This window comes from Rhinatrema bivittatum, chromosome 8, assembly GCF_901001135.1.
Source record: "Rhinatrema bivittatum chromosome 8, aRhiBiv1.1, whole genome shotgun sequence".
Taxonomy (NCBI): domain Eukaryota; kingdom Metazoa; phylum Chordata; class Amphibia; order Gymnophiona; family Rhinatrematidae; genus Rhinatrema; species Rhinatrema bivittatum.
The window spans coordinates 155,620,302-155,638,523 of NC_042622.1; the positions used below are offsets into that span (position 1 = coordinate 155,620,302).

Consider the following 18,222-nt stretch of genomic DNA (forward strand, 5'->3'; position numbering starts at 1 on the left):
ATCTGCTGCTCTGTGCAGGATACACCCATGCATTCTGTTAATGGTAGTATATGCCGCTCCGTGCAGGTGCCCCCCATGCATTCTGTTAATGGCAGTATCTGCCGCTCTGTGCAGGTTACCCCCATGCATTCTGTTAATGGCAGTATCTGCCGCTTCATGCAGGTTACCCCCATGCATTCTGTTAATGGTAGTATCTGCCGCTCCGTGCATGTTACCCACATGCATTCTGTTAATGGTAGTATCTGCCGCCCCGTGCAGGTTACCCCCATGCATTGTTAATGGTAGTATCTGCCGCCCCGTGCAGGTTACCCCCATGCATTCTATTAATTAATGGTAGTAACTGCCGCTCCGTGCAGGTGCCCCCCATGCATTCTGTTAATGGCAGTATCTGCCGCTCTGTGCAGGTTACCCCCATGCATTCTGTTAATGGCAGTATCTGCCGCTCTGTGCAGGTTAACCCCATGCATTCTGTTAATGGTAGTATCTGCCGCTCCGTGCAGGTTATCCCCATGCATTCTGTTAATGGTAGTATCTGCCGCTCCGTGCAGGTGCCCCCCATGCATTCTGTTAATGGCAGTATCTGCCGCTCCGTGCAGGTGCCCCCATGCATTCTGTTAATGGCAGTATCTGCCGCTCTGTGCAGGTGCCCCCCATGCATTCTGTTAATGGCAGTATCTGCCGCTCTGTGCAGGTTACCCCCATGCATTCTGTTAATGGCAATATCTGCCGCTCTGTGCAGGTTACCCCCATGCATTCTGTTAATGGCAGTATCTGCCGTTCCGTGCATGTTACCCCCAGGCATTCTATTAATGGTAGTATCTGCTGATCTGTGCAGGATACACCCATGCATTCTGTTAATGGTAGTAACAGCCGCCCCGTGCAGGCTACCCCCATGCATTCTGTTAATGGTAGTAACAGCCACTCTGTGCAGGTTATCCCCATGCATTCTGTTAATGGCAGTATTTGCCGCTCCGTGCAGGTGCCCCCCATGCATTCTGTTACTGGTAGTATCTGCCGCTCCATGCAGGTGCCCCCCATGCATTCTGTTAATTAATTTATTTATTTAACATTTTTATATACCGAAATTCATGTAGCAAAGTTACATATCATTTCGGTTTACATTATAACAGAAACAAGCATGTAAGAATGTGATTACATCAAACCGGGAAAATAAACTTGGATCAAGGAACTGGGGAGTAACTTATAAAGATTATTAATTCTATTATGCATTCTATTAATGGTAGTATCTGCCTCCCCGTGCAGGTTACCCCCATGCATTGTTAATGGTAGTAACTGCCGCTCCGTGCAGGTGCCCCCCATGCATTCTATTAATTAATGGTAGTAACTGCCGCTCCGTGCAGGTGCCCCCCATGCATTCTGTTAATGGCAGTATCTGCTGCTCTGTGCAGGTTACCCCCATGCATTCTGTTAATGGCAGTATCTGCCGCTTCATGCAGGTTACCCCCATGCATTCTGTTAATGGTAGTATCTGCCACTCCGTGCAGGTGCCCCCCGTGCATTCTGTTAATGGTAGTATCTGCTGCTCTGTGCAGGATACACCCATGCATTCTGTTAATGGTAGTATCTGCCGCTCCGTGCAGGTGCCCCCCATGCATTCTGTTAATGGCAGTATCTGCTGCTCTGTGCAGGATACACCCATGCATTCTGTTAATGGTAGTATATGCCGCTCCGTGCAGGTGCCCCCCATGCATTCTGTTAATGGCAGTATCTGTCGCTTCGTGCAGGTTACCCCCATGCATCCTGTTAATGGCAGTATCTGCCGCTCTGTGCAGGTTAACCCCATGCATTCTGTTAATGGTAGTATCTGCCGCTCTGTGCAGGTTACCCCCATGCATTCTGTTAATGGCAGTATCTGCCGCTCCGTGCAGGTTAACCCCATGCATTCTGTTAATGGTAGTATCTGCCGCTCCATGCAGGTTATCCCCATGCATTCTGTTAATGGTAGTATCTGCCGCTCCGTGCAGGTTATCCCCATGCATTCTGTTAATGGTAGTATCTGCCGCTCCGTGCAGGTTACCCACATGCATTCTGTTAATGGTAGTATCTGCCGCTCCGTGCAGGTGCCCCCCCATGCATTCTGTTAATGGCAGTATCTGCCGCTTCGTGCAGGTTACCCCCATGCATTCTGTTAATGGCAGTATCTGCCGCTCTATGCAGGTTAACCTCATGCATTCTGTTAAGGCAGTATCTGCCGCTCCGTACAGGTTACCCCCATGCATTCTGTTAATGGCAGTATCTGCCGCTCTGTGCAGGTTACCCCCATGCATTCTGTTAATGGTAGTATCTGCCGCTCCGTGCAGGTTATCCCCATGCATTCTGTTAATGGTAGTATCTGCCGCTCCGTGCAGGTTATCCCCATGCATTCTGTTAATGGTACTATCTGCCGCTCCGTGCAGGTTACCCACATGCATTCTGTTGATGGTAGTATCTGCCGCTCCGTGCAGGTTACCCACATGCATTCTGTTAATGGCAGTATCTGCCGCTCCGTGCAGGTGCCCCCCATGCATTCTGTTAATGGCAGTATCTGCCGCTCCGTGCAGGTTACCCCCATGCATTCTGTTAATGGCAGTATCTGCCGTTCCGTGCAGGTTATCCCCATGCATTCTGTTAATGGTAGTATCTGCCGCTCCGTGCAGGTTATCCCCATGCATTCTGTTAATGGTAGTATTTGCCGCTCCGTGCAGGTTATCCCCATGCATTCTGTTAATTGTGCTATCTGCCGCTCTGTGCAGGTTACCCCCATGCATTCTGTTAATGGTAGTATCTGCCTCCCCGTGCAGGTTACCCCCATGCATTGTTAATGGTAGTAACTGCCGCTCCGTGCAGGTGCCCCCCATGCATTCTATTAATTAATGGTAGTAACTGCCGCTCCGTGCAGGTGCCCCCCATGCATTCTGTTAATGGCAGTATCTGCTGCTCTGTGCAGGTTACCCCCATGCATTCTGTTAATGGCAGTATCTGCCGCTTCATGCAGGTTACCCCCATGCATTCTGTTAATGGTAGTATCTGCCACTCCGTGCAGGTGCCCCCCGTGCATTCTGTTAATGGTAGTATCTGCTGCTCTGTGCAGGATACACCCATGCATTCTGTTAATGGTAGTATCTGCCGCTCCGTGCAGGTGCCCCCCATTCATTCTGTTAATGGCAGTATCTGCTGCTCTGTGCAGGATACACCCATGCATTCTGTTAATGGTAGTATATGCCGCTCCGTGCAGGTGCCCCCCATGCATTCTGTTAATGGCAGTATCTGTCGCTTCGTGCAGGTTACCCCCATGCATCCTGTTAATGGCAGTATCTGCCGCTCTGTGCAGGTTAACCCCATGCATTCTGTTAATGGTAGTATCTGCCGCTCTGTGCAGGTTACCCCCATGCATTCTGTTAATGGCAGTATCTGCCGCTCCGTGCAGGTTAACCCCATGCATTCTGTTAATGGTAGTATCTGCCGCTCCGTGCAGGTTATCCCCATGCATTCTGTTAATGGTAGTATCTGCCGCTCCGTGCAGGTTATCCCCATGCATTCTGTTAATGGTAGTATCTGCCGCTCCGTGCAGGTTACCCACATGCATTCTGTTAATGGTAGTATCTGCCGCTCCGTGCAGGTGCCCCCCATGCATTCTGTTAATGGCAGTATCTGCCGCTTCGTGCAGGTTACCCCCATGCATTCTGTTAATGGCAGTATCTGCCGCTCTATGCAGGTTAACCTCATGCATTCTGTTAAAGGCAGTATCTGCCGCTCCGTACAGGTTACCCCCATGCATTCTGTTAATGGCAGTATCTGCCGCTCTGTGCAGGTTAACCCCATGCATTCTGTTAATGGTAGTATCTGCCGCTCCGTGCAGGTTATCCCCATGCATTCTGTTAATGGTAGTATCTGCCGCTCCGTGCAGGTTATCCCCATGCATTCTGTTAATGGTACTATCTGCCGCTCCGTGCAGGTTACCCACATGCATTCTGTTGATGGTAGTATCTGCCGCTCCGTGCAGGTTACCCACATGCATTCTGTTAATGGCAGTATCTGCCGCTCCGTGCAGGTGCCCCCCATGCATTCTGTTAATGGCAGTATCTGCCGCTCCGTGCAGGTTACCCCCATGCATTCTGTTAATGGCAGTATCTGCCGTTCCGTGCAGGTTATCCCCATGCATTCTGTTAATGGTAGTATCTGCCGCTCCGTGCAGGTTATCCCCATGCATTCTGTTAATGGTAGTATTTGCCGCTCCGTGCAGGTTATCCCCATGCATTCTGTTAATTGTGCTATCTGCCGCTCTGTGCAGGTTACCCCCATGCATTCTGTTAATGGTAGTATCTGCCGCCCCGTGCAGGTGCCCCCCATGCATTCTGTTAATGGTAGTATCTGCCTCCTCGTGCAGGTTACCCCCATGCATTCTGTTAATGGCAGTATCTGCCACTCCATGCAGGTTACCCCCATGCAGACATGTTATACCACCATCATACTTCATTTCCAACCTCAAGCCTTTAGGGATCTTCAGTGTTTGTCCGGCTCATATATGCAGCCAGACAGCAGTTGAATATCAGCCCCAAGGAGCCTATTATTTCTACTGCTAAGCACAGGCAGGGTAACTTTATACCTTGCTATAGCAGTAAAGTCTAGATTGTACATTGTATGCCAAACTTTACTGAGAATTTTCAAAGTAAACTTATGCACATAAGTTCGCTTTGAAAATTCATGGGTAGGTGGCCCAGTATGCAATGAGAGTCACTCACATGAAGTTACACTGCCTCTGTGGAGGGCATGACTTGTGCTGGTACATTTTCATGCATACAGTTTGAAATCAAAAAAGGTATGCATGTTAAGTGCTGCCTCAGCCCCAACTCCATCCTCTGGGACGCCTCTCAGTGCATGTGCAAGGAGGACACCTTAAACCAACTTATGTGCCGACTTAATGCAAATAGAGCCCTGGACAATTCTGTAACCTAAACCAGGTTTTCTGCACATAGGAACATAACCATAAATATAATCTCACCGCAACAAACCATGGAATGTGGGAATATACACATTTATTAAACATATGAATGACCATCACACAGCATCGGGCAGACCGAATGAGGAGATGATAAAGATATTTCTAACATCCTTCTGTTCTGCCCAGTGTGTCTAGTATTAACGATGTTTGTGACAACCTTCCGTTTAGCCCGACATTGCAGTGTTTCAGAAGGAAACTGCCTTCCTTCTTCAGGGGTGATTCGGATATATACCAGTGGTGCTCATAGGAGTCCCGGTTTTGTTGTCTAGATGTTTTTAAGTGTCAGTGCAGCACTACTGCTGTCTTATGAAACGTTGCAATGTCGGCTTAAATGGAAGGTTGTGACAATCAACGTTAATATACACTGGGCAAAACAAAAGGATAAGGGGAATGGAACAACTCCCCTATGAGGAAAGACTAAAGAGGTTAGGACTTTTCAGCTTGGAGAAGAGACGACTGAGGGGGGATATGATAGAGGTGTTTAAAATCATGAGAGGTCTAGAACGGGTAGATGTGAATCGGTTATTTACTCTTTCGGATAGTAGAAAGACTAGGGGGCACTCCATGAAGTTAGCATGGGGCACATTTAAAACTAATCGGAGAAAGTTCTTTTTTACTCAACGCACAATTAAACTCTGGAATTTGTTGCCAGAGAATGTGGTTCGTGCAGTTAGTATAGCTGTGTTTAAAAAAGGATTGGATAAGTTCTTGGAGGAGAAGTCCATTACCTGCTATTAAGTTCACTTAGAGAATAGCCACTGCCATTAGCAATGGTTACATGGAATAGACTTAGTTTTTGGGTACTTGCCAGGTTCTTATGGCCTGGATTGGCCACTGTTGGAAACAGGATGCTGGGCTTGATGGACCCTTGGTCTGACCCAGTATGGCATTTTCTTATGTTCTTATGTTATAAGTATCTTGGCTATCTCCCTGCTCAACAAGCACTCGGATTAGTGCAGTTCTTTAATATATTTTGATAAAAGATAGTATGTTAAAAGTGGTAAAAACTGACAAACATATGCAAGCACACACCTCACCATGAGTGACTGATAATTACAAATTTTTCATCATCAAAGATGTTGGGTGGGAAATATGTCCTCATTGTGTCTACCTGATGCTGTATGATGGTCATTCATATGTTTGATAAATGTGTATATTCCCACATTCCATGGTTTGTTGAGGAGAAATCATATTTATGATTATTTGAAATTATTTCTTACACTCTTAGGGTTCATTGCTTTTGGTTTCACAAGAACATAAGAAGTTGCTATACTGGGTCAGACCAAGGGTCCATCAAGCCCAGCATCATGTTTCCAACAGTGGCTAATCCAGGTTACAAATAACTGGCAAGTTCCCAAAACATTAAGTAGATCCCATGCTTCTAATCCCAGAAATAGCAGTGGCTGTTCCCTAAATCAACTTGATTAATAGCTTGATTTAATCCCAGCTACATTAACTGCACTAACCACATCCTCTGGCAACAAATTCCAGAGTTTAATTGTGCCTTTAGTGAAAAATAATTTTCTCCGATTAGTTTCAAATGCACTACTTGCTAACTTCATGGAGTGCCAGGTATCTGTAACCTGGATTGGCCACTGCTGGAAACAGTATGCTGGGCTTGATGGATCACTTTTAACATATCATCTTTTATGAAAATATATTAAAGAACTGCACTAATTCGAGTGCTTGTTGAGCAGGGAGATAGCCAAGATATTTATAATATCCTTTTGTTTTGCCCAGTGTGTCTATTATCCGAAAGAGTAAATAACTGATTCACATTTACCCGTTCTAGATCTCTCATGATTTTATAGACCTTTATCATATCTCCCCTCAGCCTTCTCTTCTCCAAGCTGAATAATCCTAACCTCTTTAGCCCTTGCTCATAGGGGAGCTGTTCCATTCCCTTTATCATTTTGGTTGCCCTTCTCTGTATCTTCTCCAGTGCAATTGTATCTTTGTTGAGATGCGGTGACCAGAACTGTACACAGTACTCAAGGTACAATCTCACCATGGAGTGATACAGAGGTATTAAGACATTTTCCAGTTTATTCACTATTCCCTCCCTAATAATTCCTAACATTCTGTTTGCTTTTTTGTCTGCCACAGCACACCGAGTTGATGATTTCAAAGTATTATCCACTATGACGCCTAGATCTCTTTCCTAATATGGAACCTAACATTGTGTAACTACAGCAAGGGTTATTTTTCCTATGTGCATCACCTTGCACTTATCCACATTAAATTTCATCTGCCATTTGGATGCCCAATCTTCCAGTCTTGCAAGGTCCTCCTGTAATGTATCACAATCTGCTTGTGATTTAACTACTCTGAATAATTTTGTATCATCTACAAATGTGATTACCTCACTCATCGTATTCCTTTCCAGGTCAGTTATATATATATATATATATATATATATTGAAAAGCACAGGTCCAAGTACAGAGCCCTGAGGCACTCCACTGTTTACCCTTTTCCACTGAGAAAATTGACCATTTAATCCTACTTTCTTTTTCCTGTCTTTAACCAGTTTGTAATCCACGAAAGGACACCGCCTCCTATCCCATGACATTTTAGATATCTTAGAAACCTCTCATGAGGGACTTTGGAAAGTTAGATTAATAGGTGGAGTTTTAATTGTTATTGTTTAATTCAAGACAGGACTCATTTTGGCTAAAGCTGCATGAAATTGAATTATTAAATCTTACAAAACAGGCTGTATAATATAAATGGAAAACAAGATGGGTGGGATTCTGGGTAGCAATTTTATCATTTCCACTTCCTTTTCTGAAGGCTAAAATCAGAATAGAGCAGTAAATACGTTCAAGGAATGATCATTTTTAGCAGCAGAAATCGCAGCTGAATTGGTGCTGAATGCAGGGAGAACCAGGCTAGGCATTGATCAGTGTGGGGACTAGGGAGTCAGGGCTAGGCCTGAAAGGTGATTAAATAGACCATTTATCTAACTGGGCAGAGCTGTATGAAATCAAGCCTCTGCTCCACTAACAATCTGTATAAGAAAAACGGGGATTGGGATGCAGGCAGTCTCGGAGGTTCACTCCCAACCCCTCTTCCAAGAAGTAAGAATCAACCCTGAACCCAAGCGAGCAGATGGGTCCCTGCATAGACACTGCCTTCATCCACCAAACTCAAGAGAGCAGAGAGCCCCCTGTGGCAGACACTGCTTTTATCTCCGATCCTAAGACAGGGGAAAGTCCTCTGTGGCAGATGCTTCCCTCATCCCCTGAACCCAAGAGAGTAGAGAGTGCCCTGCGACGGATGCTCCCTCATCCCCTGAACCCATAACAACAAACAGTCCCCTGTGGCAGCAGTCATCCCTTGAACTGAAGAGAGCGAAGTCCCCTACACAAATGCCGCCCTAGTCCCCTGATCCCAAGAGAGGAGAGAGTTCCCTGCAGCAGATTATGTGCTGGCACTGTGGCACTATGGCCTTGTATGCTAGATTGGTGCTGTGCATCCTGTCTTGGAAACCACCTCAGATGCAAGGCCATTTTGCTTACACTTTTTCCAACTTCCATCACCTTCCTCCCTGTTCCTATTTTTAAAGCACATTTTAAGGCATTGTTCTTAGCACAGATTTTCAGGTTAACTCAAATTATTAATTTAATACACTTTTTTGTTTACTTCTTTTCAGTTTGCACCCCATTAATTTACTGCATCCCATAGTACCACTGGCTTCTACTGCACCCATTCACCAAAAGCCACACTAAAATGTAATTCCTGTTTTAGCACAAGTTTTATTACGTTAGCTCCAAAGGGTGGTGGACGCATGGAATGCCCTCCCAAATGGTAATGGAATTCAAAATGGATTGGGATAAATGCAGAGGATCCATTATTTATTTTATTTATTAACTTTTATTTACCGACATTCGTGCAGCACATCATGCCGTTTTACAAAGAACTCAGGTGGGCGATACAATAGTGGCGAGACCAGAGGAAGGAAATAAAGATTCAGGATAATTGGGGGGGGGGGGGGGGGGGGGAGGGGAATCTGCATGGATTGGCAGTTACAACTCTAAACAGAAGGCAAGGGGCAACCTGATGGGTAGACTGGATGGACTATTTGGGTCTTTATCTGCCTTCATTTGCTATGTTATTATATATATTGATGTACCCATTTAAAAATGTGGCACCTTTAACCGGCTAAATTTGTGCAGTTAAAATTGCAAGCTACAGGTATAAAAGGGCTGTGTCCAAGGTGCTCCAGGGTCAGGCTTTCAAATATAATGTAACAATCAGTGCTAACCAGCTCTGAATGCTACAGGTAACCCCAGCTGTGCAAATTACAGGCCCAAGTCTACTCAATCAAATTTTGAACAGGAGATAATTTAGCTGGATACTCAGCGCACCACTAGCTGGGTGAGTTCATCTGAATATCTATGTAAGGCTAACCAGGTACATTTCCCAGATTAGTTTACCCACTCACTGGATCTTTGAATATTGACCTCTACTTGTGGTGAACTCCAGTCCTCGAAATCCATAAATAAGCTTGGTTTTCAGGATACCCACTATGAATATGCATGAGACGTATTTGCATGTACTGCCTCTAATACATGCAGATATATAAATCATGGTCTATTATCCTGTAAACCAGACCTATTTGTGACTTTTGAGGACCAGCCCTGTACTATACCTAAGTGAGGAAATATTGTGGTAATATCCAGAACAGTAGGAGAAGAACAGTAGGCAATGAGTGAGTGACTTCAGTTTCCCAGAGCCATGAAATAGGGACAGGCATCTAGGCTAAGAACTCAATTAAAATATACTCACTGAGCATGCATCACAGATATCCTGAGAAGCAGATCGTTTTCTGGCTGTAGGAAGTCAGAAAGCAGGGGCATATCCTGAAGTAAGAAAGCAGGGGCATGACCTCTTGTTGTATTGAGACATCCTGGTTAGCTGGTACCTGGAGGGTGAGGACAGTGGGCTGGGAGAAGTATGTCCAAATGTCTCTACTTACAAGCTCTTGATTTCTCTTTCAGATCTATCCAAGCATGCCTTCCCTGCCACTCAGTCTCCACAGTGGCTCCTTCCTGCCTAGCGAAGTACCTATAGCATCAGCAGCCATGCCCCATGTCAACAATGGACTGGGCATTTCAGCACCAGGACTGCCAAGCAGCATAGGCTGTATGAGTTCTTTGCCTCCAGGCCTCCCGAATGTGCCAGGGCATCTGAACCAGACTATGGGCATGGGGCCCCAAGGCCCAGCCATGGCTCCTCAGTCTTCTGTGAACTCCCTAGTCTATGGGCATGGTGGTCTTGACGTTCAGCGGGACCCCCAGACCTACAGGAGGAATTATTCACATGCTAAACCTCCTTACTCATACATTTCACTCATCACCATGGCGATCCAGCAATCACCCAACAAGATGATGATGCTAAATGAGATATACCAGTGGATTACGGACCTTTTTCCTTACTACCGGCAGAACCAGCAAAGGTGGCAGAACTCAATCCGGCACTCCCTTTCCTTCAATGACTGCTTTGTGAAAGTCCCCAGATCCCCAGAGAAGCCAGGCAAGGGCTCCTACTGGGCTCTCCACCCTGACTCTGGAAACATGTTCGAGAATGGCTGTTATCTGAGGAGACAGAAGCGCTTCAAATGTGACAGAGGGCCTGCTGTCAAACGAGGCCAAGATGGTGAGGGCTGCCAGCAAGCAAGTGAGTTAGTGTACTCTCCAGCTTCCAGTACAGAAGGGAGTTCCCCCACCCAGTCACCCAACTCAGCCTCCGGTGTGACCCAGCAGGCCCAGGCCACCTCTCCTAGCTCCAGTCCTTTTTTGGACACAAGGAATTCTCCAGCCCACCTGCTTTTCCATAATGTGGGCCCACCCAGTGCGAGTTTTCTCTGCCAGCTCAGCAGTGATGCTCACGTAAAGCCTGAGCCACTTTCTCTGCACCATCCTTTTTCCATTAACAACCTCATGTCTTCTGAGCAGCCATGCCATAGGGCGGACCTCCAGCATGCTCAGGAGCAGGCTGTGCATTATTCAGCCTCTGGCTCAGCTGCTGCCAACAATATTCTCCCCATAGGGGCCAAACCCAGGTTGGAAATTCCCCCCATGCCTTCCAGTCCTGGATCATACTACACAAACATGTGTCCTCAGCCTCTTCTCAGCTTCCTCTGAGCTCTTAAGCCTGTCTCTGTGTATGTTGTATTCTTCATCTCAATATATTTAAATTTGTACTTTATATACATATATATATATCTATATATATTCACACAACAAATGTTACCAAAGTTATGCTTTTGAAGCCATGTTGATATATAATTAAAAAATCAGTATCAGTTTTCCAATGTTTCTCCTGATCTCCAAACCCTATGTTTGCCTTGCTTTATACACACAGCCAGAATTTTTCTGCTATAGGTGTGGATCCTTCTCTATGGAAAGGTGTCACTTTGCCGAGCCCTTAAAAATCACCTCTGCTACATATGTCCCAGCTGGCTTTGTCGTGCATTCTGCTAGCCTCCATAGGGATAATATATCCCATTTCTAACACCAGCAAGTCTTCCAGGGTTTCAAGATTAAATTGTAATGTTTCAGAACTTCAATCAATTTGCATCCTGTTATGCTACATTTGCTAGGATACTTGTAACTCCTTTAGGGGGGCACAATCTTTGTTTCTCAGGGAGCAGGCACAAAGTTCTAGACTCAAGCACATGGTCTCATCCACCTGCTCCTTGGTATCAGCAAGATGGTATGTTAGTGTAGGACCTCCAACTCATCCTGGTCAACCTCCAAGAGATAATCTAGTCCTGACTTTGCCCCATTGAATGCCTGGAGATGTAGTTCTAATTTCCCCTGAGCCATATCTGTTTTTTCAGCTCCTAGTTTCAGGCATTTTTAGAAATAGGAACTGAAAATCCAGGGTTGACTCAACTGTCTTAAGACAGAGGGATGGGGAAGATAGGGGACAGTTTCTCCCTATTTCTCATATCCCTAATAAGTAAGAAAAACCTATTGCAGTAGTAATCCAGGCCTTGACCTGACTTAATGTAAGATTATGTCCAATCTAATTTAGGCCTGGATCTGTGGGAAGTTACTGAATTGATATGATATGTAGAGGAGACCTTCAGGGACTCCTCTAGTGGTCCCACCTTCACTCTGGCAGCCTCTGTGCTACTTTGGAAGGAGAGCTTCACCTTCGACTGGCAGGAAGTGATTCTGTAGTTGGACTTTGTCTTCCATGTGATGTGTTATCCTCTTACCCCAAGAAAACATTGAAACATGATGACAGAAATAGAGCAAGACCATATAACCTGTCTAGTCCGCTCATCCACACCAACTATTCAGCTATTCCTACCATTCCCTCAGGGATCTCCTGTACTCATCCCATACTTTCTTGAATTCAGATACTGTCCTTGGGTCTACTACTTCCAGGGGGGTGGGGGGGGGGAGGCTGTTCTATGCATCCACTGCACTCTCCGTAAAGAAATATTTCCTTAGATTACTCCTTTCACCCTCATCCCATGACACCATGTGTAGAACCTCTCTTCCTTTGAAAGAAGACCACCTCCTGTTTATGGAAACCTTGGAAGTATTTAAATGTCTCTATCATATCTCCCCACCCTGCCTTTCTTCTGTGGTATACATGTTTGTCCCGATATGCTTTGGCATGAAGACCATTGATCATTTTAGTAGCCACCCTCTGGACCACCTCCAACTAGTTTATATCATTTTGAAAATGTGGTTTCCCGAACTGTTCACAGTATCCCAAATGAGGTCTCACCAGGGATTTATACAAGGGCAATATCACTTCCTTTTTCCTGTTGGGCCATTCCTCTCCTTATGCAGCCAAGCACTTGCATTCTTTTGCCATTGACTTATCCACCCATTTGGACGCCTTAACATCATTAGATATAATCATCCCCAGATCTTGCTGTATGCCTAGCAGGGAAGAAATAGGACTTGCGTGATTATTGGTGATTCAGTTATTAGGAATGTAAATACTTGGGTGGCGGGTGGCTGATGGCTGTGAGCATTTCATGACAACTTGTCTGCCTATTGTGCAAGTAATGGACCTTGCACATCACCTGGATAGGATCTTAGAGAATGCTGAGGAGGAGCCGGCTGCTATTGTACATGTGGGTATGAATGACATAGGAAGGTACAGGAGGGAGGCTCTAGACTCTAGAGGTCACATTTAGGCTTCTAGATAGAAAACTGAAGTCAAGAACTTCCAGTTTTGCATTCTCAGAAATGCTCCAAGTTCCACTTGCAGGACCCAAAAGGCAGGCTGAGCTGTGGACTCTTCAGGGTGTAATTTTAGAGCTGGCCACAGAAGGGCAAATTCTGCAGTTAATTTGTACCCACAGACTTTGCACTAATTTTTAAACTGAAAGTATGCATATATTTTCACTTTGAAAATTACCCTAGGAAAACTGTTTGTACCCATTTACACCTACTAACTTGTATGGGTAGTATTTTCAAGAATGTAAATGTAAAAGTATGCGTGTAAGTACAAACCCCTCTCCACCCCAGGAAGATGTCTTGCCACTGTGGATAGAAGTGCATGTGTAGAGGCTATGCAGGTACTTTTATTTGGTTAGGCTATTTTCAAAAAGCCCATTTCTGCAAGTAGAGAACTGTTTTACCTGCAGAAAATGACTTTGAAAATCACCCTTCCTGTGTGCGGATGAGATGATGGTGCAGGAAGGAATGCTTTAGATCTGTTAGGAACTGGGAACTTTTTGGGAAGGGAGGGGAGCCTATTCTAATAGGATGGGGCTCCACTTTAACCAGAATGGAACCTAACTGCTGATGGAAACAATTAGAAAGGAGAAAGATGACCGAGGGGTTAAAGGGGCTCTTAGGGAAGCTAAGGCCGTTGCAGAAAGACTAAATTAATTCTTTGCTTCTGTGTTTACTAATGAGGATGTTGGGGAGATACCAGTTCCAGAGATGGTTTTCAGAAGAACCTGGAAGATGTAGTAGGCCAGATTGACAAACTAAAGAGTAGCAAATCACCTGGACCGGATGGTATGCATCTTAGGGTACTGAAGGAACTCAAAATGAAATTTCTGATCTATTAGTTAAAATTTGTAATCTATCATTAAAATCATCCATTGTACCTGAAGACTGGAGGGTGGTCAATGTAACCCCAATATTTAAAAAAGGCTCCAGGGGCGATCCAGGTAACTATAGACCAGTGAGCCTGACTTCAGTGCCAGGAAAAATAGTGGAAACTATTCTCAAGATCAAAATCATAGAGCATATAGAAAGACATGGTTTAATGGAACACAGTCAAGTCTTGCCTAACAAATCTGCTTCATTATTTTGAAGGGGTTAATAAACATGTGGATGAAGGTGAACCGGTAGATGTAGTGTATTTGGATTTTCAGAAGGCGTTTGACAAAGTCCCTCATGAGAGGCTTCTAAGAAAACTAAAACGTCATGGGATAGGAGGCGATGTCCTTTCGTGGATTACAAACTGGTTAAAAGACAGGAAACAGAGAGTAGGATTAAATGGTCAATTTTCTCAGTGGAAAAGTATAAACAGTGGAGTGCCTCAGGGATCTGTACTTGGACCAGTGCTTTTCAATATATATATAAATGATCTGGAAAGGAATACGACGAGTGAGGTTATCAAATTTGCGGATGATATAAAATTATTCAGAGTAGTTAAATCACAAGCGGACTGTGATACATTACAGGAGGACCTTGCAAGACTGGAAGATTGGGCATCCAAATGGCAGATGAAATTTAATGTGGATAAGTGCAAGGTGTTGCATATAAGGAAAAATAACCCTTGCTGTAGTTACACGATGTTAGGTTCCATATTAGGAGCTACCACCTAGGAAAGAGATCTAGGCATCATAGTGGATAATGCTTTAAAATCCTCTGCTCAGTGTGCTGCAGCAGTCAAAAAAGCAAACAGAATGTTAGGAATTATTAGGAAGGGAATGGTTAATAAAACAGAAAATGTCATAATGCCCCTATATCGCTCCATGGTGAGACCGCACCTTGAATACTGTGTACAATTCTGGTCGCCCCATCTCAAAAAAGATATAGTTGCGATGGAGAAGATACAGAGAAGGGCAACCAAAATGATAAAGGGGATGGAACAGCTCCTCTATGAGGAAAGGCTGAAGATGTTAGGGCTGTTCAGCTTGGAGAAGAGACGGCTGAGGCGGGATATGATAGAGGTCTTTAAGATCATGAGAGGTCTTGAACGAGTAGATGTGACTCTGTTATTTACACTTTCGAATAATAGAAAGACTAGGTGGCATTCCATGAAGTTAGCAAGTAGCACATTTAAGACTAATCGGAGAAAATTATTTTTCACTCAACGCACAATAAAGCTCTGGAATTTGTTGCCAGAGGATGTGGTTAGTGCAGTTAGTGTAGCTGGGTTCAAAAAGGTTTGGATAAATTCTTGGAGGAGAAGTCCATTAACGGCTATTAATCAAGTTACTTAGGGAATAGCCACTGCTATTAATTGCAACAGTAGCATGGGATCTTCTTAGTGTTTGGGTAATTGCCAGGTTCTTGTGGCCTGGTTTGGCCTCTGTTGGAAACAGGATGCTGGGCTTGATGGACCCTTGGTCTGACCCAACATGGCAATTTGTTATGTTCGTATTTAAATGAGATCATGGGAAAGCCCGGAGTCACTCATGAGTGCATGCTTCAGAGTGAGGTGGCTTCAAAGGATACTTAAAACATGGAAGTTAGAGTATTTTGATAGAGAGGATGTGGTTAATGTTGAGGTAGCTCAGGAGGATTTAAATGAAGGGCAGACAACTATGAAATATTCCAAATTATCTAAATCAACCACAAATAATAAGTAAGTTCTGAATAGGAATGAAGAGTAGGAATGTGCATTTGTTTGAAACAAAATAGCAAATGTGGTTGCCAAGGCCCAAAATAGGAAATGTGGTTGCCAAGGCCTCAGAATGGGCCCCAGCATTATGACCAAGGCCAGTGACCAGGACCCAGCTTTAGCCAAGCCTTGCATTGTGCCCAGCCCTAGGTGACCAGGATCTGGCCCCAGCTGGACCTGTCATCAGATCTGGGCCTAGGTCTGGGCCTTAGTGGCCAAGACTCGGCCATGGGCCAGATCTTGGCTTCAGGCCTAGGACTAGGCACAGTTCTGGGTCTTGGTAACCAGAACCTGGCCTTGGCTGGTTCCAGTGTCAGACCTGGGGCTGGGCTTCAGCAACCAAGACCAGCTTGGGTCTGAATCCTAGCATCAGGCTAAGGCCTGGGCCTTGGTAATAGGACCTGAATTCAGCCTTGCCTTGTCATCGTACCCAATCCTAGATCTAGGCCTTAGTGACCGGGATCCATTTTTCTTTTACAGTGAAGTCAGAGGCCCTTCCCTTATTGACTTCAATGTAAAATGAAAAATGAATGGAATGAATGAATATTTTTTTTCAATTCCAAAACTAATGAAACAAATTGAGGTGTCCACAAAATGAACCAAAACAACTATTTCTAGGCTGCACATCTCTCATTGTCTCCAGTGCTCTCCTGTTGTGCTGACTCCCGTGGATTAGGTGGGGGATAGTAGGGGAATGGGAGAGGTGCCTGAAGAGAAATATGCCACTGTGGATTGCTTCTCACATGCAGTTTCCTGCTTGTTCCACATTGTGCTCAAAACAGCTTACAATTAAAACAAATAATTCAAATCTGCAGACTAGTGCCCTGACATCGTGACAGGTAACACGGTGGAAACTATTGGTAAGAACAAAAGTACTGGTCCTATGGATAGCCATAGTTTAATGGGGAAGATCCAGCATGGATTCGTACCTTACTAACCTATTACAATTCTTTGAAGGTGTGAAAAAGCATGTGAATAAAGGGGCCAGTTGATAGTGAATCTGGATTTTCAGAAGATGTTTGTTAAAATCCCTCATGAACGTAGGGTTGCCAACTTTTCCATAGACCAGGACTGGACACTTGAGGACCAGGAGGGGGGGTGTTGGGGGGGGGGGGGGGGTAATGGTACCCCCTCATTTGCATAAATTTTAGATTCTGCCAGTGAACTGCCTAAACAGTGCATCTGTGTATCTGCAGAGCCACTGGGAGCTGAGAGCTGTGCTGTGCACCACCTCCTCGCCCTATGCATGGGAAAGGAGGCAGGGTTACAGCACAGCTCTCCTCCAACAGTTAGAAGAAGAGAGTCTCTTCTTCTAAGAGGCTGTGAGGGAAAAAAGGAGACTCCACCTGCAAGACCGGACGTTTAGTGTCTGGTCGGTACTTCTGACTGGACCCTGTTCAGAATGCCTGAAAGCCTGGCTGTCCGGTCCAAACGGGGACAGTTGGCAACCCTCCATGAAAGACACCTCAGGAAATTAAAATGCCCTGGGATAGGAGGCGGTGTCCTGTTGTGGATTGGTAACTGATCACAAGATAAGAAAGAGAGAGTAGGGCTATGCAGCCATTACATTTTCATTTCATTTCATTTCAGTGGGTTCTCATTTTGTTTTCAGGTGCTCTTTTGTTTTAATTCATTTCATTTTGGAAGCAGTGGCTCTATTTATTTATTTTTATTGATTTAGCTTTTTATATTCTGCTTTTCAAAATCAAAAGTGGATTACGTTCAGGTACTATAAGTATTTCCCTAACCCCACAGGCCTTACAATCTAATTTTGTTCCTCTATTTGCAAATCACATGCACTAAATCTAAATAGTATTCCCATTTCCCCAAAAAGAAACAACGTAAAACAAAATGTTGTTTCCTTTGCTAAATTTTGTTTTCAGTTTGTTTTGTTGCCTTTTTTTCATTTTGGTTTGAAAATGAATGCACAACCCTAACAAAGAGCAGGAGTAAACGGTCAGTTTTCCAAATGGACATGCAAATAGTGGAATGCGCCGGGGATCTGTATCGGGACCAGTGTTTAACTTATTCATTAATGGTCTGGAAGAGGGCACCACAAATGAGGGGATCACATTTGTAGATGACACAAGGATATTCAATATCATTAAAACACAGCAGACTGTGAGGAATTGCAGAAGCTTGCCAGACTGGGGAACTGGGCATTTAAATGGCAGCTTGAAATTTAACGCAGGCAAGTGGAAAGTCATCCAACATAGGAACAAATATTTTCACCTATTTGCACACGGTCCTTGGTTCCATTTTAGGAGTTGCTAGTCAGGAAAGGGGTCGTTGTAGACAATACATTGAGATCCTCAGCTCAGTGTGACAGTGGTCAAAAAAAAACCCCAAATAAAATGTTAGGAATTATTTGGGAAGGAAT

At 44.7% G+C, this 18,222-nt stretch overlaps 1 protein-coding gene across 2 annotated transcripts in view; it reads left to right on the top strand.

Annotated features, from left to right (window-relative positions):
• The window catches only part of LOC115097968 (forkhead box protein A2-A-like), a 51,741-nt gene extending 40,395 nt beyond the window's left edge, over positions 1-11,346 (top strand). For both annotated transcript variants that reach the window (XM_029614186.1, XM_029614187.1), the window contains exon 3: positions 10,004-11,346. In XM_029614186.1, the coding sequence (XP_029470046.1) occupies positions 10,016-11,149 (1,134 nt within the window). In that variant the 5' untranslated portion in view covers positions 10,004-10,015 and the 3' untranslated portion in view covers positions 11,150-11,346. The remainder of the gene's footprint in view (positions 1-10,003) is intronic.
• Positions 11,347-18,222: the final 6,876 nt, after the last annotated feature.